Source organism: Gasterosteus aculeatus, chromosome 11 (assembly GCF_964276395.1).
Source record: "Gasterosteus aculeatus chromosome 11, fGasAcu3.hap1.1, whole genome shotgun sequence".
Taxonomy (NCBI): Eukaryota; Metazoa; Chordata; class Actinopteri; order Perciformes; family Gasterosteidae; genus Gasterosteus; species Gasterosteus aculeatus.
Window position 1 is genome coordinate 17,477,703 of NC_135699.1, and position 21,052 is coordinate 17,498,754.

General features: G+C 48.7%; 1 protein-coding gene across 5 annotated transcripts in view; it reads left to right on the forward strand.

Moving 5' to 3' along the window:
- The window catches only part of shisa6a (shisa family member 6a), a 48,001-nt gene extending 29,142 nt beyond the window's left edge, over positions 1–18,859 (forward strand). The window contains exons 6-9 of one of the 5 annotated variants that reach the window (XM_040190934.2): positions 10,155–10,217; positions 11,024–11,044; positions 12,070–12,228; positions 15,337–18,859. In XM_040190934.2, the coding sequence (XP_040046868.2) occupies positions 10,155–10,217; positions 11,024–11,044; positions 12,070–12,228; positions 15,337–15,992 (899 nt within the window). In that variant the 3' untranslated portion in view covers positions 15,993–18,859. The remainder of the gene's footprint in view (positions 1–10,154; positions 10,218–11,023; positions 11,045–12,069; positions 12,229–15,336) is intronic. The other 4 variants (XM_040190937.2, XM_040190938.2, XM_040190936.2 and 1 more) reach the window with 4 other exon arrangements.
- The last annotated feature ends 2,193 nt before the right edge of the window (positions 18,860–21,052 follow it).

Genomic DNA, 21,052 nt, shown 5'->3' on the forward strand with positions numbered 1-21,052 from the left:
GGGTGATGCTGCAGGAATTGAAAAGGCACCAATTTACGTTTAACAATATGCAGGGCTCCCCTAATCCCTCGCCGCCGACCTCATCAGTGCAGCGGATGGCGGTGAATATGCAGCCCATGAATCTTTAACCACCGCCGCTACGTTTCGCCGCTTTTTAAAACGCCCCAGTTGGAGAAGTCGCTTTCGCTGGCGGTGCTGAAATTCAAAGCTCCGGAGCTGCGGAGTCGATCGGCATCTACGGCGAAGCCCCAGAGGTCACCGGCCACGTGCCGGCCCGGCGTCCTCGTGTCCCGGCGGGCGGGCGGGCGGCCGAGCCTGCTGCTGCTCTGCCCCAGATAAAGGGGTATTTTAAGAGTTCCCACGCGGGCTCCTCTCCGCCCTCGCCTGCTCAGCCTTTCGCTTCCCGAGCCGCCTTTTTAGCCGATGGTCACACCGTCGTCCCGCCGCAGAGGAGGAAAAGACTCGGGGCAAGTCATCAAAGCGCCTCTCTGACATCGCGTCCATTGTCGGGACTCGGGGCATTTCCCTGGATTCCATTGGTGAGGTCGCCCGACAGCTCAGACCTTTTTTAAAGCCTCATTCATTTGAGTGATGCTGGGAGTGAAATATTGTCACGAGAGGAGAATCAGTTCGTGCTACAGAACTATTAAAACGACCAAAGCGCTTCACAGTAAAAAGGAAAAAGGACAATGGCACTGCTCTGGAAATTATGATGTAAAGATTGAATGGTTAATTCAATTAAGCCCACAATTTCTAATGAGACATTTACTTCATTGTTTCTCGCTTGACGTCCGTAATTAAAATGGCTGGAAGCACATCACACGGAACCAACCGCTCTCAAGTCGCTCTTCAGTCGTTTTAGGAGGACGTTCAGTGGGAGGAGAGGAGAGACGGGGACGACCAGCGAGGACAACCTCCAGAACACCTTTTTAGCCACTAATTCCAAATGTGACGATCCGAGCAGCTGAGGATGAAGAGCGAGTGAGGAGGAGGAACACGATGGAGGAACAAACACAGGAGGCAAACTAGATGCATCAGGATCCAACAGGCCGAAGGTCACTTCCTAGTCCTGGTGGGACTAACAGTCCGTTACTGCTCGCTGCGACCTGGTCTGAACCCGGTTGACGACCTGCGTCGTCTGGATCGACTTTCTGTTCCACGGCGACACTTTGATGTAACGATGCGACCCGGCGGCGGCTCGCATTTAATGTTTTTTTTCTTCTCTCCCCCCGTTTCTGTCGTTGTGATGCGATTCAGATGAAGGCAATTTCAATATCGCTCCCGTCAAACAGCACCGGAGTCATTTTAATGACTTTCAGAGACATTTAATTAGGAGGATATTATTTAAAGCGCCTTTTTTCCCGCTGCGTCGTGTTATTTCTGCTTCTCCCTGCGACCCGACGTAGCGACGTGTGCTGCTGCTTCTTTCGCTCATCCAGCCGCCGGAGATGAGTTATGCGTTGGAAATGTTTGCGCTCCATTGTTTTAATCTGCCACGGGGACGAAAGGTTTCCCCCCCCCGTGTCAGCAGCAAAGGACGTGCTCATTACTTCACAGGCGCCTGATCAGCATTTCTGGGGAAGTTGTTGGAGACCTTCTTTTTTTTTCTGATTAAATTTAAAATTACAGCTTCGATCTTGAAGATTTGTCAACCAGATAATTTAAAAAAGCGAATCGATGACCTCCATCAACCTCTACGCCGCTAATTACAGCAGAGCCAAGTGGTCTGAGCATCTACCGTAAGATGTGTATTAATTAACTAGAGGGATGCACATTTAAAATGAAGGCGACGCTTGTTTACAACGACTCCGTCCGTTGTCATAAACCTTTTGGTCGTGTGGTCGGCGCCACGGCCGGAGTCAGCTGAGATCGGGATTCATCAGGATATTTACGCTGCAGATACTCGGTTCTGTGGAGCAGCTCATCGGGGCGTCCGATTTAACAGGAACACCAGCCAGCTCCTCTCGGGATCGGCTCTCTGCGTTGGTGGAGGAGCTCCTGTTTTGACGTCCCGTCAGGAGCAACAGCAGCTCCCGTCATGCGATGCCCACCAGGATCTCATCCGCGAGCCGTCCTGACCCCCGACAGATGTGTGTCTGGCACGCGGAATGAGTGGGGGGGGGGGGGGCTCTGAGGCCTTGTTAGTGCATCACTCCATCTACTGCAAAGTGCCTGGATGTGTGTGTGTGTTTTAGCGCACCGATTCCTCCGGCATTTTCATCTCTCGCTTTTTGGCTCCGGCTCCGTTTTTATTTAGTTTTCATCTATCAGATCCAAGAACTGCAATTTCCTGTTTTTTTCCTTCTTCGATATAAATATATATTTATATATGTCTATATAGTGGGCCGTCTGCGGTGCATCAGCCACGCCGCTCGTACTCGTGGTGTGAACTGCGAAGTCGGGCTGATGAAATATCTCTCACGTTGAATAATGTATTTTCAGTTCAAGTAGTTCACAAACGCAAAGAAAGAGCAGGAGTTCCCGCCGCTAATTAAAAAGCGCGCTGTTTGGGTTAGAGGGGGAGGAAGGGGTGAGGCGCATGAAAGCAAAGATCAAGATGTGACTTTCTGCAGGAGTCTGTCGGGGGGGGGGGACGCTGCTTTCCTCAGCGCCTTTCAGCAGCCGCGTGACGGCGTTACAAATGGCGTGGCAGCGGGAGGCGCGAGTGTCGCCCGGGAAAACGAACCTCCGCAGAGCGATTTCGGTGTGTGCGATCGATTTCGCTCGCCGGCTAAAAGTGGAAATGTTGTGGAGACGAGTCGAAGCGAGCCGATCGGTTTTGTTCCCGAGGAAGGAAAAGCGTCCGCATCAAGTTCATCAGCTACTATTGATTAAACCCTCAAAGCTCTCCAGTATGTGTGAAGATTTATACTGAAGTATTGAGTAGTAACTGTTGCCCGTTGTTTAATGTAATGTAACACAGCTCACCCGAGGGGGTCGTTTCATTTCCTTGGCAGCTTTTAATTTGTCTGTCAATCTGCTTGACAACTATAAAGCTGCAGAGAAATACCCCCCCCCCCCCATTTGATCAAAGGAATTACAGATATAAACTATTTTTATATAGTGACTCTCGTGTTGTTGGTCTGGCTCTTTGTTTTGGATCTTTGAACAACTTTTCTTCAATGAGAAGAATTTCCTCTGATCCCTGTTGTTGTGCGATGAACGTAAGGCCTTTTACAGCTAGAAGAGGTTTGAGGGATCCCTGTTCCCTGCGTCTTCCTTTGTTTCGGGGGTGGGGGGGGGGGGGGGTCTCTTTGCGTGGTGCCCCTCGGTGTGACGGACGGGTGTTCCGCCCCTTATCCCCCCCCCCCCCCCCCCCCCACTGACCTCTTTTTGTTCAAACCAGACGGCTCTTCAAAAGCTCCCACAAAGCCCGACAATCATTTCATCATTTTGCCCGCTTCATTCTGCTTCGGTCCTCCCTTTCATCCTCAGCCTCTCACCTGCTTCTTATCTCCTCTTGTTTCCTCTGCGTCACAAAGCTTTGCATCAGATAGGAAGCAGCGATTCACATTTTGGTATGCAGTGTTTTTGTATTATTCTTTTTGTATTCCGGAATATCTGCGAAAGCCCTTTTTGTCACCTGTTGTGAATAAATCCTTTCTTCCTGTCGTGGTTATCTGACCTCACCTCACGTCTCTGCCGGTAGGCCAAAGGAAACAACATCAGATCATCGCTTCCATGTCTCCAACACACCGGGAGTCAATGCGAAGACTGAAAAGGAATTACCTCCTCCTAGGACCCCCGCGTCCCACGATGCATTGCACATTTTGCAAAGGAAGCAAAGAAGGAAGTTCTCTTTTTGATTGTGTTTTCCAGAGCGACAAATTAATAGTTAATTCGCCCTAATTAATAGTTTTATAACCCCGTTTCTTTGGGTCTTTGGAGCACAAACCACATTTATTAAAGCAACTGTACTTTTGAGGAGGCGGCGGCGTGTCGTGAAATGTGGCCCAGAGTCTCTTCCCCCCCCCCCCCTCCCTCCTCCAGCCCCCCACAAAGTCCAAACGCACGCCGTTTCTGGCAAACACACTTTGCACCTGCGTCCCACCTGCGAGCCGCGGGCGCGTCCCCCGGTGGAGGAGCAGGAAGCTGTTTTAATCAGCAGCCCGACTGGAGGTCGTGTTTTGACACGAGGCGTCACCACGTTCTTCATCCTCACCGGGGCCTTCCGGGCGCGGCTGACGGAAGTCGAAAAGAAAGTGCAGCGGTGGGTTTTGGGGGGGGGGGGGGGGGGGGGGAAGAGACTAACGCTTGATTGTGTTCTGAATGCACAAATAAGACGTCGGCGCTGTTTTGGAAACCCGCTTGGATTCGCCGTTTGTGACATTTGCAAAAAGGGCCCCGCTGCGTCTCAACTTTAACGAGCGCGGCTCATTAGAGATTCATGCGGGGGGGGGCGGTGGATGCTGTTGATGACGGCGCCCAATCAATTAGATCCGTCGGCGCCACTGTGAGGAACAGATCGTGCTCCGTGTCCTCTCGAAGCCGCGTTCATCTCAAGCGCTAACAAACGCCATGAGACGGCTCAACGCGCGCCGCCTCTCAGCGCTGAAGCCGTCGTTAATTAGCGCCATCATCCCCCCATTGTTTACTCGTGGCGAATGATCATTTAATTAAGTAACTTCAGATGGAGGATCCAAATATTATGGAGGGATCGTAACGAGATCAGTAGCAAACGGCTCCTGCAGCGGCTTAAGGAAGCTTAACGCCGCGGGACAAGTATCAATCACATTTATATGTAAATAGACGTAATTATCTCTTCTAATCATCACACATTACTCACCAGGCAGAAGGGGGGGTGGGGGGGGGGGGGCTTTGCTTCTGTACAAGTGTGACGGACACAAAGCCGCTCAAGGACATTGAGCACTGAGGCAAGAAATGTCCCAAACGGTAAAATAACACCCGCTTATTAGAAGCCCCCGGAGGAAAGGACGCTGATGGCGGTTCTCTCTCCGAGGAACGCCGAGGGGCGTCTGGAGGAAAAAGCCCCCTAATCCGCAGAGAAAGTCGCGAGGAGTCACAGACTCCTCATATTGATTTTCTAGTGCTTTTGCACTGCGGACAAGTTGCCTCGCGGAGTCTCTCTGTCGTCACGTGAGGCTTCTTTCTGGTTAAAGGTTCCAGGGATTCGGTGGATTTGGGGACATCTAGTGTTGAAGCAGCAGATTGCAACCAGCTAAAATGTTCCTCCTTTGTTATTAGCACCTAGCATCTAAATGTGATGTAATACTCAGACACAACAAATGAGCCCCCCCCCCCCCCCCCCCCCCCCAAACCCCAAAGATAAAGATTCTTCCATCCTTCCTTCCTCGCTCATTTCTCGTCTCTGGTCTGTGGCCTCGAGTCTCCGGAGAGCTCAAATCACAAGGTCAGCCTGGGGGTGGGGGGCTGACCTTGTGGGGGGGGGCTCCTCCTGTGCCTACTTTTGACTGAAAACACGGCCGGAACGCACGCAGCACTCAGGCGCCGCGACACACAACCCCGAATCAATAGAGAGGAAAGAGGCTCGGCCTCCAGGGCCCCCGAGTGGGAAGTCGGCACGCCGAGCGGGGTCTCGTCTTCGTCTTTGTCTTCGGCTGTCTGAGCCACGCGCACACACAGCCTCGTACCTGCGGAAGTCGTTAAAAAGATCTTGTCGTAATTTTCCAGTCTGTGGCGCCCCCCCCCCCAACAAAAAAAACGACCAGGGAAATCACGGTGAAAGCGCATTATGGAAAATTACCAGGTTTATATTTAATTTGATCCAAATACTTTTCCTTTGAAAACGAAACCTGATAAGAAAGTCTCCACCTCTTTGCTTATAGATTACATTACATCACATCCCGGCACTAAATATATATATTTATATCCATTTCCAGCAGGATGCAACGGAACACTAATCCCTCTTTGCTGTATAGTTTAAAAAAAAGAAAAGCAACTGTGTTTTTTTACGGTGGGACTTGTTGTTCAGTGTTTGTATTTTGAACCCACAATAATTCCAGCTGTTTGTTTTACTGTGACGTTATTTATTCTGCAAGTGTGAAGGTCAATATCTTTGTTTCAACAGAATATTGTGAATGTCAAGGAGTTCAATTAAAAGGTCATAATACTCGAGAATAAAAATGTAATTTAAAAAGAATGAAGTTATAATATTTTGAAGCTAAATGTGGTGTGAATAAAACCTAAATCTATTGTTGCATGATAATAAGTTGGACTGCGTGAGGAAAAGCAAATGGACCTTTTTCAACAAATGTTCGATTCCTGCAGCGATCGACCCGCTGCGTTCTTCCTGGTGGAACAATGAACCCGTTGATGTCACAGCACGAGCATCCACTCCGTGTGTTTTTAGATCCCGCAGGTTTCCCCCCTCCGGGCCCTCCAGCTGAGCCCGGGGATCCTCCGGGGAGTCCCACGTTCCACAGCGGGGATAACGGCAGCTTTGTATGATGTTACTTCTGACGTATCGGAGAAGACATCAGATAAATCTGTGCTTATCCTTGTTAGTCATTCACAGACTCCCCCTCTCGAGACGCCACGAGGGCGAGACCCGGCACTTCCTGTCTGATGTCATTAGCCACCACAAGAAGACCACCGAGGGGTTCTAAGCAGAACATCTGCCTCAAACACCAGTGGAGGGTTACTCTGAGACGGCATTGGATTTACATTTTTCACATTGTTGTCATTAGTGTGACGTTCAAACTGTCAACGCCTCAGATGTCGGAGGAAAATCACTTCATTCATTTACACATTAAAGCAAAGTCTGTTTCTGTCAACTCACAACATCCCGCCCGGCTGCATCCATCTCATCCGCACAACAAAAACTAACAGATATCTCGAGCGTCGGGACTCAAAGTTAATGTTTTGATTCTGACAATTTGTGGTTTTGATCAACGTCTCCCGTCAGAGGTCAAAGAGTAGTTGTAAGGTGAGGACAGATGGCACCGGGTCCACATGGCGCTTTGCATTCTGCCAACACAATGATAGAGCGGGGGTCTCTCCTCCCCCCCCCCCCACCCACCCGGCTGGCGTCTGTCCGTCAGCTTCCCCCAGAGCGACCCGTTTAAGATGGATCTGGGTCACAGCGGGATCCTCCTCCGTCCGGCCGCCGGAAGCTGGAGGCATCGGGTTTGTTTCGTGACCGCTGGGGCCGATCCATGCAGCACACTTCACCGGCTTAAGGGTCCTCCTCCTCTTCCTCCTCTTCCTCCACACGCCTCACACAGCGGCACGGGGGGGCGATTCGCCACGCCAACCTGATATCTGACATTCGCTTCACCTTCTCACACGGCAACAGTTTGAACCTTTTCACACCTACAGGGAGGAAAAGGAGGGACTTTTTACATTCACAGGCTCAGTGATGTATCACATTATGTAACTTATTTAAAGATCTTTGTTCTAATATTTAAAACTGACAACAAAGACGAAACACCAATGTTGTTCAAGAACAACAAAAGCCACGGGGGGGCTCACTGATGGAGGGGGGGCGGCTACTCTGTGGCTCTGTGAGGTCTTCTTGCTGCATTCTGTGTAGTGACCAGCAGGGGGCGATTCTGCCGGCACCATAGAAGTCTATGACAAAATGACTCTACTTCTCTCGATGAGTTCATGGTCTCGATCTCTAGTTTCAGGTCTTCTTCATTACAGCATGATGTTCATTTAGTAAATTGTGGTCCATGGAGGGTCAAACTTTAGGGCGGGGCTCCCTGCTGAGTGACAGGCCTCTGCGTCCTCCTCAGTCGTCCGGTCACATCTGTTCAATGTTTGCGTGAAAAACGCGTTGGCCACCTCAAATCCAAAAAGGGCGACGGCGAGATGGCTGAACTGGTTGCTTCAGAGGATCAGTCCCCAAACCAACGGGTGAAGTCTTACCGCGGTCTACTACTACGTGGTCTACTACTACGTGGTCTACTTTAGACGTGGTCTACTTTAGATCAGTTCAGACATCCTCAACCGCTGCGTCCCCAGCAGAGCGTCTCCATGTCAATCCTTTCCTCCGCTCTGTCGTAGGGTGCAACTAATGAGTTTTCTTTATTACATGTCCGAGCACATCGTAACGCCGCAGCACGCCGTGTTATTTGGGCTTGTTAAACTTTTACAGTTTACAAAGTTTCTCTGCACAAATCAGGTCCACGGGGACTAAGAGTCCCCTGGCTGCCGCATGTCATTCCTCCCTCCCCGGGCCGCGAGTCACCCTCCACTGTCAGCCGCCCAAGGAAAATACACATTTTCCCCCGGCCCTAAATAGTGAGGCCTGCACAGACAACCCCCTTCCCCCCCAGCTCGACCCCATCCAGCCCCCGTGGGACCAGCCAGGCATCAGCGTTGGACCCACCCGCCGGGAGCAAATCCCCACAACCGGGGCTCAAACATCTGGTGGTGAACAATGGAACCAGCAAAGCAGCAGATTAACACCTTGGCTCGGCACGATCAATCACGTATTTGTCCAAATCAAAGCCCGTTTTTTTTTTTTATAAACGTGGGAGAGAACATCTCACATATTTGGAGTAAAGCTTAAATGGAGAGTGACAGACATCAGGGATGGAGCTCCATCCGTCACGGCTGGTGTAACAGTCTGCAGTTTATTGCCCCCGCTGGAGGACTCGGCCTCACTCGGTAACCCTCCCGGGGGAACAGGGAGTCTGAACAAATCCCCTCTCAAACTTTCCATCTCTGCGGCTAAAATCCTGATCGCTGCAGTTTAGTTTGCATTTATAACCCCCGTAATTATCCACACATACATTTATATATAACTATTGTGCTGCACAATGGCAGCGATAACACAGTATTAATAATAGAGAAATCACACATCGATCACACACATGAAGGATGAACTTCTGAAACTTGGTTAAACACTCGCTGTACATTTTAATGTGCGCCGTCTCCCAGCTGTGTGAAAAAACAAAAGGAGTTCCTGCAATTACACAGATAGTGGATGGTTGTTATTTATTTTGTGCAGAAGCTGCTTTCGTTTCATAGCCGAGCCATTCAGCTGAGCTTTCTTTAGCCGCTATAATTGGTCCCTTGATCAAACCTGCGTGATTGGAAAGTACAGCTGCAGGGAGAGCGGGCCGAAGCCTCGGGTTAAAGGCATTTAAGCAGCTGTGTGCCGTGATTAAAAACCGAGTCTTTACGTTCCTCCTTTTTGCCCGAACTGAACGTCACCTTCGGTGCACGTTTGCAGAAAATCCCAACAGTGCGTTTGAAACTGTAAGATTTACCGTAACACTGCTTTTGGATCTTAGCATTTGTCAGAAGTGAAACACAGCCAGTGATCTTTAGCAGGAGAAGAACGCAGTCGAAAGCTGTCCCAAGAGCTCACGCGTGGAGGTTTAAGTCTTCAGAAGCATCTTTTCATCTTTAGCTCTCCGGCGGGATGATGGATGATCGTATTTAAATGCAAATAAAGCACAACTGGCGCTTATCCGTGTTTTGTTTGTTTCCGCTCCCCACAAACACAAAGCGTAAGTGAATAAAGGCAATATTTCCGAATTTATTGAAACTCCCACAGCTGCTCGGTGACGGAGGTCTCGGATGATGCTGCTTTGTTCTTTATCCACTCGAAACAACGACATTAGCGCAGCATCACTTACAGCAGAAGATGGATCAGCGGGAGGAGTAGCTACCTCGTGGTAGCGGGTGAAGAGGCGGTGATCCATCGCCTGCTGCTCTGTGGCTTCAGTTCCAAATGAGGAAGCACTGGCGGTCCAAAGAACTGAGCCGCGACGGTTTGCCGCTCAAGGAATCAAAGCTCTTGTATCCGAGGGGGGACATTTGTGAGGCTGCTTGTTGACCTGGATTCCTTCTAGAACCGCGTTCCGCTGTTATGTCACTGGGCGGCTGTTAGGTAAGGACGCAATGCAGGTAACAAGTTCACACAGGTGCCGTTAATACAGGCGGTGGGTGGAGGACAGGACAGCGTCCTAAAGACGAGCTACGGTCTGTGAGAGCCGGAATCCTTACTGGTTGGTGATTGAATACTTCTGACTCGAGTTGAGTAACAATGGCAGACTCCTACACGCTTTGTTAGTGGGAAAGTGACAGTATATGTTCTGTGATTTGCTCGGACTCGACTCTTTAACGCCGTCCACGGTCTCACACGTCCAATTTTCCTCCCGTCGCTTGAACCCGGCATCCTGAAATGAAGCGTTAACTCTCTGTTCTCCTCACAATAGGAAACCATCACCATGACTACCAGCACAGCCACCTGGATCTGACGGCGCTCACACCGAAACTGGGTAAGAAAGCCCCGTAGAGCAGTAGAGTCATTAGCGGGGGGGGGGGGGGGGGGGGGGGCACACTCCCACCGACTTTGAGAGGTGGAGATTGACCCGACTTGGCTTTTCCAGAATGATCCTCATTATCCGTCTCTAGATGGAAGCGAGCCAAACAATTCTCCCGGCAACTTTTTTTTTTTTCTTCTTTTCAATTTCAAGGACAAAAGTATTTCTTTCAGTGGGAAATTAAAATCTGAGGAGCTGATAAATGTGTCCTCTGGGGAGGAGGAATGAAACGCTAAATGCGGACGATAATCAAAGGATCGTCTGCGCGATTTGGTCCAGTTATTGAAAACTCAATTACTATTATTGCGTCCCATCAATTTCTCCAAATGTGATTTTGTGTGAAGGGAGTCCAGCCTTTAGCGTGCAGCTCCCCGGCGCATTAAACCGCCCGTGAAAAGAAGCGCCGGATTAAAGAGGGAATCCAGCCCCACTTGTTATATGAGGAGAAACACAAAAAGAAAAGATCTTCCTCTCTGATACTCTAAATGGCGCCGAGGCCGCGCCGTCTTTAGAGGGACCGTCCCGCCGTTATTGCAGCGCCGCCGTTCGCATTCAGCCTTTTCAGTAGAGAAAATGGGCTTCAAAAGCACCAAATTAAACTCTATTTAGCTCCTGATGGGGTAGCTGGGGGGGGGGGGGGGTCACACACTGTGCAGCTTTTGGACTTAGTCGGCTTTCAACCTCTGGTGCGGCGGTGCGGCTCAAGCGTTGTGTGCAAATTGATTGTTATTGATGCTTTCTTTCTCACTTGGATTCGTTAGCCCACCGACAAATGAGACACGGTAAGTGATACACATACACACAGAGTTTATGTGTATTTTTCATCCCACGTATGTCGTCTGCTTCACCTGCACACTGGGGGTCATTTTCTGTAATTCTCCCTTTTTCTTTTAAGTGCTTGTGTATTTTCTTTTTGTACGTTTGCTGTCACCACACTTCAAGCTTCTGCATTACAGTCCACGACCTTTGGTCCAATGTCAAAACTCTCTTCATAATTTGTTTACTCCTCCACGCTCATCTACCCCACCGCCCCCCCCCCCCCCTCCCCACTGGATGCCTCCCCTCTGCACCATATGTTCCTCAGCCTTGAGTCCCTGTCCTCCTTTCCACAGTATAGTCGCCCGAGTCCTATTTTTAAATCCAGCACCAGAGTCCCTGCTTTGTGTCCCAGCCCCCCCCCGCTGCGCCCCCCTGACCCCCGATGACTGGGCGGCCCACATACAGGAGGTCCTGTGGGCCCGCCTCCCACATGTGACTGACAGATTGGTGTTGTGTTGTACGCTCCGTCGCCACCAGACTCCCTCCGATCATCCAGCGGTTTAGATGTCTTCACCTGCAGTGAGCAGTTGCCCCCCCCCCCCCCCCCCCCCCCAATGCAAAACTAGTGTAAAAACTTAACTATTGACCTTTTATTAAGTCTCGGCCCCCCAAACGTAAATCGTTCAGAAGGTCCATTGCAAAGTGTTTTTCTCACATGATCAGTGGACACTGCAGCTGTTTAAAAATAAAATCTGAGCTCGCCATACGATCTCAAATGAGTCATCGCACCACATAGTCCCCGCTATACAACCTGCGTCTTCACCCTCGCTCTGAACGCACCTTTTAAAACCGAACGCGGACCTCCCGAAGGCGCCGCCGCCGCCGCCGCTCTGGAGCAAAAGGTCGTCGACCTGTCTCCCGACCCACCCGTCTCTCCGCCCACATCGCCCACCGCTCTCCTCCAGCAGACTCCCAGTGTGTGACCCATCTCTCTGACTCACTGTGCTCTGACTGCGCCGCCCCCCCCCCCCCCCTGTACTCCCTGTAGAGAGACCCCAGCGGATGAACAACATCCTGACCTCGGCCACGGAGCCCTACGACCTGTCCCTGTCCAGGTCCTTCCAGAACCTCAGCCATCTGCCGCCCTCCTACGAGCTGGCCCTCAAGTCTGACTTAAGTAAATACTCCTCCTCTCTGCACAGATTAAGTAGGTGGTCCTTCATTCGTCCTTCGTCGCCCTGTTTTTTTTGTTGTTGTTTTTTTTTTTTTGCCTGATGCACTGAAAAAGAAAAAAAAGAAAAGCGAAAGTCACCCTTCATGCCCGGCGCACTAGAGGGTCGCCGCATTCTCCACGTCTCAGTGTCCATTACGGAGACGTGCATCATGGCGGGCGGCTCCAGATGTTTGGCGGCTCGCCGTGCAGATCATCCGCTCGCCTTTTTTAAGGGGGAAAATGATCTCTCTAAAATGCATGACGGCGCGCCGGAGCCTCCACCGCCCCCGTCCCATCGCCGCCGCCATCAGCCCGCCGGCAGACATCTAATTGGCGTGTAATCTGGCTCCATCTGCAGCCCATGTCATGTTGCTAATGTCTCCTAATGACATATTAAGAGCTGAACGGCTTCTACTCGCCAACAAGATGGCGCTGCGGCGTGTTGGTTATCTTCGCTGTGGCACGATGATGCAACCTGACGGCATGTGTAGTTGTGTAGCATGATGTTGATCTAGACTCATTCTTGAGGGATCATCTTTGATTGAACCGGAAAGTCTCGTGAGATGCATTTCTTCAGATATGATTGATTGAGAGTTTGATACAGCAGAAAGTGTATCACCAATAACGTAATTCAAAATGTTCACACGTACCCTTTGATGTGTGAGCCGACGTTCAGAAGGAAGAATTGTTACGTTTAGACGTCAAAACCTCTCTGAACCTCGACCAAGTCTGTCTTTGTTTTTCGGGTTCTTTACGTCAATGTTTAACGCATTGCTTGCTGGTTTGTTTCAAAGTGCGTTTAATAGTCACTAACACACAGTAACTATCAAACTGGATGTTTGTAGGTCATATTTCCGTCGTGCTCCGTCTGTGCAGTGAATGCGTGTAGTTCAGATATTGACTCACCTTCCACGTGAACGTCATGGTAGATGATGCCGACGTTTATAGGAAGCAGAACTGTGTCTGTATTTGAACTCTACGGGCTTCCACAGCACCAGGAACAGAAATATTTCAAATAGTAAACTAATTGATTTGTTGACAGACAATTTAAAAATATCGAATGTAGCCTGAATGCACCTTAAATCTAAAGAGGCGTTTACAGGCCGAACGAAAGACGTTCAAGCGAAGCTTCGGCTACATTGGTGCGTTCAACACTCGTCTCTCCTACAGTTGCCTCTCTCTCTCCCCCTCTCTCCCCCTCTCCCTCTCTCTCTCTCTCTCCCCCTCTCTCTCTCCCTCTCTCTCCCCCTCTCTCTCTCGTCCACTCTGGGCTTTGCACTTATCTCTGTGGAGCCTTGTACACACACAGAAAAACCACAGCGATGAATCACGCTAAACTACAAAGAGCCGCTTTGATTTGAAACAGGACGCCTGCAGAATTTGTCCAACGAGCGAGCGGAGTCGTCTCTCTAACAAAGGGGGGGGGGGGGTTCAAGCATGAGTGAAGTCTTTGGAAACGGGGCTAAGAGCGATATAATTAGTTATTATTTTAATTAAACCATCTGGGGAGATGATGATGACTAAATTATAGTGGTTTGTTTTAGATGGCGTGCGTGTGTGTGTGTGTGTGTGTGTGTGTGTGTGTGCGTGTGTGTGTGTCTCCCGCCCGTCCTTCGGTGATGTCATCCAGCTCCTCCGTCTCTCACCTTAATCACCCTGAAAGGAGTTAAAACACCTTTTACGAACAGAGAAGTCCACCTTTAATCCTCCCAACAAGAGATACAATTAAATTAAATTGCCTCCAAACCCCCTTTTTTTTATTCCACCGGCCCGAACGTCTCTAAAGATCACTTTGTAATTGATGTTCCACTGGTTTCACGAGTGTTAGTGCATTACATGATTACAGTCTCGTGTGATCAATAGCTGACACGTGAATATACTGTTTATATTGAATGTAATCTGGCGGAGTGGGAGCCGGGCTTTAATTAGCCGCTGCCTCCCGCTCGGGACCTTTGGGCCTCTCGCAATCAAGGTAATTGCAAAGTGCTGAGTTTCATCGGCTGAGATGGAACATTATGCATCGGCCCTCTTAAATCATTTCAGTCAATTAGAGTGTACACGCTGGAACACGCGAACACTTTCTAAAAAAGGCTGGTCTTAAATCAGATGGTGGGAGCAGGAAGTTGAGGAAGTGGGCCTTTTTGTTCCCTAAATGCTTAGTTTTACTTGCACGAGAACTACCTGGTTGCTCTTCATACATGGATGAGTCATCTGGCACTTCTCATTTGAGATGAATTTGAGATGGTTTCTTATCTCATCATAACGGGAATGTAAAACTTTCCTCCCAATTCAACATTTGAGTGTGAAATCTCTCCCACTGACCTATGAGCGATGGCCCCGTCGTCTCTATTGTAGCGTCTGTGCTGGCTGTGTTTGACATTTTCTGCCATTTAATGTCACATCTAAACCAACCCCCTCGAGTCCGGCCCCCAGAAGTGGTTTGTGAGCGCGGCCGACGTGCAGGTTTAGAACAGTGTCAGCATCGCCGAGCTTGTTAATTGCGGTTGAGTTTGTGAGTCGTGCGGTGCTGCTGCGTCCTTGTGGGTTGCAGTAATTATTAGAGAGCCTGTGCTATCAGTGTTTTAAATGGATAAAACGAGTCCATGCACCATCTGTAGCCTTTAGCACCAAATTGGTATTGGTTGAAGGTAAATCACAACTTCATTATGATGTCTTCAAATGCCGTCTTGCAATATATATTTGAATGATTGCAAGAAGGAGATGTTTTTAAAATAAATATGATGGATTTAATTTGCTAACACCAGCTCCAAGAAGCTCATCGTACACAATCAAAATAGTTTAACACACAGGTTTTTTATCAGTTCTCCACACCAGCATTCAGGAAGGAAAAAATGTAATCAAATAACAATATTATCTGTATTTTTTTTTAAAATAAATACAGCAGCAAACTGCAACTTGCGTGTTGTAAAAGTTGGTGAAACGGGCGCCAGGTGGTGATTCATGACGCTCAAATCCAACGCGTTGTTGTTCCATTCTGAGTGACGTCCATAGTCTCGTGGTTTAGTGTATTTATTCACAGTGAGGCCGGCCGTCTGGATGCCGTCTTCTCCTTCTGATAACCCTCGTCTTCCTGCTCCTCAGACGATAAGGACGTGGAGGAGTACTACACGAGGAAGCAGCACCACCCCGACTTTGGCGGGCGTGGCCCGACCCACATGGTGAAGCTGATGGCGGATCCCCCACAGCACCAGCAGCACCACCACCACCACCACCAGCAGCAGCAGCAGCAGCAGCCACAGCAGCAGCGGCAGCGGCCCCGCAGGGTCCAGAGGGCCATGTCCCAGGACCACGTCCTGTCCCCGCCCAGGACGCCGCGCCGCGGGGACTACGGCCTGTCTTCGTACGGCGTCATGGCGGCCGCCGCGTACAGCAGCAGCCGCCACCTGTCGGAGGAGCAGCTGCTGTCGGCGGACCGCCTCCGCTCCCAGGACCCCCTGCTGTCCCCGGCGATGCGGCGCGACAAGTTCCGGGAGAAGGCGATGGCGCGGGCGATGTCGCACGCCGACATGCTGCAGCCGGTCACGCCCGTCATGGACCGCCACAAGATGACCAAGATGCACTCGCAGCCCGCCGCCTCCAACGACTCCTACAACACGCTGACGGTCGGCCACCAGGCGACCACGTCCAAGAGGCAGGCGTTCGCCTCCCGACGGACGCACACGGTGGACCACCTGCAGCACATCCCCGGCCACCACCACACGTACCGCACTGCCAGCAAGAACGAGGTGACCGTCTGAGCCGCCGGAGGGTTCCGTGAGACGCGGCCGGGACGCTGGCGAGGAATCTCCCCCCCGAGAAGGTTCCCTCTGTCCTCCTGCATTTAAAAAAAGAAATACATCGATTTAAAAAGAAACTGCTTTTTAGCACAAGCTTCCCACGTCACCGAGAAGGAACCCCGGCAAAGACTTCTCTCTCTCAGAGCATCATAAGGGCTTTGCGCGTTGACACAAAGACGGATCCTTCATGTCGGACGTTTCACAGCCTGAAGAAAATATTTTTTAAACTCGACATGGGACTGGCAGGGAATTGTGTCAACTTTATAAATATATAAATATACTATATTTACTATTTGTATTTTCAGTCCTTGTTATAGCTTTAGAGATTAACCGATGTAAGCACTTCAAGAGGTGCCCCTTAAAATTGCCACATTTCAGCGATGAAGTGGTGTTTGTGGGTTAAAAAGCACAATTAATGAATTCCCTTCTTTTGTCTGGTTTGTTTTACTCTTCTTCTTTGGTAAACGGCCAGATCATACGCGCTTATTAGTGAAAACAGAGGTTGTTTCTGTTGCATACAATAGAAGAATGTAAATAGGCTAAATTAGCAGCATTAAAACGAGAATAGCCGGCCTTTTTTGTCATTGTTGTTTGTGCGGTTTTCTCCCACCTGGAATCTATCCTGGGTTCCCAATTAATTATTTCAATTTTAGATAGTCAAAAACTGAATAAATATTTTTCCACAGACGTCGCCAAAATATGCGGCTATAACGTGTATATGGGGAGTATTTTCTGTTCTAACCGTGCTTGTAGCATAAAATGATGTGTCGCTAACGGGAAGAGAGCTGCCGACACTGGCTAGTTAGCTAGTGGCTGGCTAATTAGCTAGTTAGCTAGTTAGCATCGGGAAGAGGGGCAGAGGGAATGTTGGACCCCGTGTACTGTACGTGAGGTTTTGCATTAGAACAAGCTGGAATTAGCAGGAAGCTAACTAGCATGGCTAATCCCACCGTGCTTTAATGCTACCCTGCTTACAGAACAAAGTTGTTCCCGATCTGGCGACAGCGATGTGCTTTCCTACTCTGACGGGAGCATTAATGATGAAGCATTAAGTTGTTGAGTCCGTGACTTCCCTCGACAAACAACCTCTTTTACCGCCGCCGCCGGGCAGCTACGGTGTGAAAATCGATTCCGATAAAGTTTGAATTCGCTTAATTTCCATTTCCAACATTTCCTTTGCTTGGTCGCCCCCCCCCCCCCCCCCCCCCTGCCCGGCGCCCACTCTGCCCGGCTTGTGATCGGCCAGCGGCCTCCATCTCCACAGATCCGGCACCCGATGGGTCGGAGTTCATAGCTCGTGTGTTTTCTGAAACAATCAAGAGGACATTATTAATTAAAACTGTGAACTGTTTATCCAGATGTTATCATTAAAGCAATGCCTTATTGTATGATATCTCATGTGCTCTTAATTGAACAATCATGCGCCTTGTTTTTTTATTAGATTAGTGATTTGGGTACCGATGGTACCGATACCTCCAAAACACTACATTAAATTAAATGACCCTCAAACTTTCATAGAGGATAAATCTATATTAAATGTGTCCCACTTATCAGATATATGTGAACTATGTTGGGGTCCAGTTGAGGTACCTGAGTGGATCCACATCGCTCTGATACAACACAGGCTCACAATCATTGCAGGATAATATTTATTTTAAGGCCGATGGATTGTGTAATAATAAGTGCAATAAAAAATGAGATCTCAAATGTTTTTATATCCCAACAGGAACATTTAATTAAAATTAAAATTAAATTCCTACTTGCTAAGCATGTGGTTCATGTTCATATTGATCGCTTTGGGTGAGTTTGCAGGGCCGTCGGTTACTCTTAACCCCAGAACAACAAACCTTTTCTTTGCTTCGTGCACCACTGAGCAACTTTTATCGCAATAAAGACGGCCGAGCCTCCAGCGCTCAATCCGGCTCTCTTTTGTGTGTCCGTGGTGACTGAGAACGCAAGTTGGAGGTTTGAGGGTAAAAAAGAATTGTATGTTTATTTAGAATTGAACTGTCCTTCAAAATGACAATTCTGAAGATTAGGAAAACCTGCTGTATCTATGATTTGATAGTTAAACTGTGTATGAAGACTTGAGTACGATGAGGTCGTTGCGATTGAGGCAACGGCAGGAATGAAATGTCTGATTACGCAAAAATTCTTAGTTACGTTGCATTGTTTTGTTGCACATTTCTTCTTAATCCGTCCGTGTTGTGATGACTGATGACCATGTAGGACAGTTGGCCAAATGATATTTTCTTTGATTCATTTGAACTTTTATGTGCTGGTTTCATCTTTTTTACGACAGGACTGTATTAAATGATGTCAATTAGAGATCGTTTGTTTTCCCCAAATTTCCGTCACTGTACATATGAATGTGTTTTCGTTCCTTAGTGTATTTGAAAGCTTTGAGTGAGAGGAGGTGTCATTTGTCTGGTAGACTATTTCAGACAGATATTTGTACCCTTCCGCCTCGCTCAACTAATCTTCTCCAACTTCTTTTAACTTAATTAATAATGATGTCATCCCAAGAGCCTTTTTAACCGTGTGCAATATTTGCTCGTCATGCAGCATAAGTCTATAGCCACTTCTAAAATGTCGTAAGGTTCATTCGCTGCCATAAAGGCGTTGTTGTCCTTTTTCCACATAGAGCTGTTGTCTTTCATAGTCAAAGAGGTTTGTTTTGTAACGAAGCCAAATGTTGTGTGATGGAAAAAGGGATCTGTGTACTTGCACAAATAACTGGAGACAAACTTAAAGGCTTCAAAAGACAAGTGTTCGTGTGCATTTTCTGTTTGTTTACAAACTATTAAAGCGCATCATGTGTTATCGTACATCGATTCACTCAATCGCACGTTCGCCACATTGATGGAATAAGTGGCACGCGTGGAAATGTTACGGCCCAGTTTGGAGTCATGAATCCTGCAGGTGAGCTGATATTTTCATTTCCAGCTTGGTGAAAACTTCCAGTCAGGAGATGAAACCGGCTGCAGGAATTAATATTCATTCACTTAACGATGATTTCACCGTTGACTGAACTGGGTTTTTTTTCTACTTTTAAATAATCTAAATGAACTGAACAGCTGAGAGCTAAAGTTGTCAACGATTACCTCGTGAGCACAGAAATTTAATTTACTCGCCATTAAAGTCCAAGGAGAGTTGCTCCGATCCAAATAACCGACAGCTTAGATCTTTGGCTGATCGGCTTCATCGGATCGTCGATTCGCTCATTTAAGCGACGCGGCAACTACGACAACAACGGTCGCTACCGGATACGCACATCTAATTCCTTAAACCAAACATTTCGATACGTTTTTGGTTGTGTTTGGGAAAAAGAGCCGACTCACAATGAGGTCATGAGTCTCTTTTACTCTTCCCAGGGTGTTTTTGCTCGTCCCATCAGAGGATTCGCTTTGCATTTCATCAAAGAGAGCAAAGATGTTTGCAACAGTCCTTTTTTGTCTCGCCGGCTCGGCGGGAATCGAAATGCGGCACAAAGTGGCTTCACGCCGCCGGAGATGACGGCATCTCAGGATGTGACTGAACAACCGCTGACCTGAAGGCAGTCCTTGTAGGGTTTATCAAAGATGGGGTCGAAAGGGGACGTCTATATATTCTTACTGCTTATGATGTCGTTGTCGTTGTTGTTGTTGTTCCAGACAAGCCGCTGCATCTGTGATCATTGAGTCGAATCGTGCAAGTTGATACTTGTGACCTTGTGGACGTCTCTTTGGAGCAAGATTGACTTTCTAGCCGTTTTTAGACGATCGATGAAGACACTGCTCTGAAGTTTCCTGGATGTTCGCTATTCAAGTCGAGGAGGGTTGATCCAGGAAAGATTTTGCAGGCCTCAAATGCAAACCGAAACCGAAAATGGTTTCTATGAACTATAACACTAATTTAGTCAGGGTCCAAATACATTACAGGTCCTTTATCTGACGCTTTTTATCCAAAGCGACTTACATTGCATTTTTAACCCATGGGTTTTTACGTGGCACTCCAGTGGACGAGCAGTAACACAAGACTCTCTTTACTCAAACTCATCTTCTCCTCAATTACTTTCAATGTATCTGCTCGCAATCAACAAAAATAGAGCTCCTATTCCGTTTATGACAGATGTATTAATACCCATCACGTCCTGGACCTTCTAAAACCTGCTTGAGATTCATAGAGGAGTCAGCGGCCGTTGCGTTTCCAGACAAAAAAAAGAATGCTTACAACGGCGCGCAGCGGCAAACAGGCACAAAAGGAGGAGGTTTCGACTTCCTTCAACACACCACCATTTGCATTTAGATGGGAAAAAAGGGAAGAAGGATGTTCGGACAAATGTGGCACAAATGGAGGTGCAACGGTCAAATGTTTGGGCATTAAACAATTTGGTTCTTGCCTCAGCGGGAAGCTATCAGGCGAATTAGTTCCCTTCACCGCTTCAATGATCCCGACCATCACAGACAACCGATTTTTGATCCACTGACCGTTCAAAGAGGCGATCTGGTGTGCATTGCGCCAGTGTTTTACCCACCAGAGGGGTTCGTCTGGGCCTCCGGGGGAAATACTGTCTATTCAAACTAAATGCCACTGCCAACAATGAAGACTACCCGCGTTTGTCCGTACGTCTTCAGGGTCTCGCTCTGGCGGGGTGACCTTTCCGTCTTGTATGGAAGAAAACACATGCAGAGCTCCGAGATGAAGTCTGAACTTTAAGCCTTTACGTCCCTCCACTCGATTATTCTTGAGATCTGTCGGCCTGGCAGAGGGTTTAGGGAAGAAAAGTCCGCGATTGACCTTATATATCACCGCCGACCTGATCCGATCAGAAACGGCCGGGCGGCGAGGGACAGGTCGTGCTCTGAGTGATCGATGGGCCAAACAAAGGAAGCCGGGTGGAACCGAGCAGTCGGACCAACAGGGGTTCAGTTACTGCAGTGAAACGGTCTGAATGTCGTACCGACGTCACGCGTTAATCAGGACTCCTGTGCAGATATAAAGATACAAAAATGTTTGTGCGTCTAATTGGCTTTTTGTGG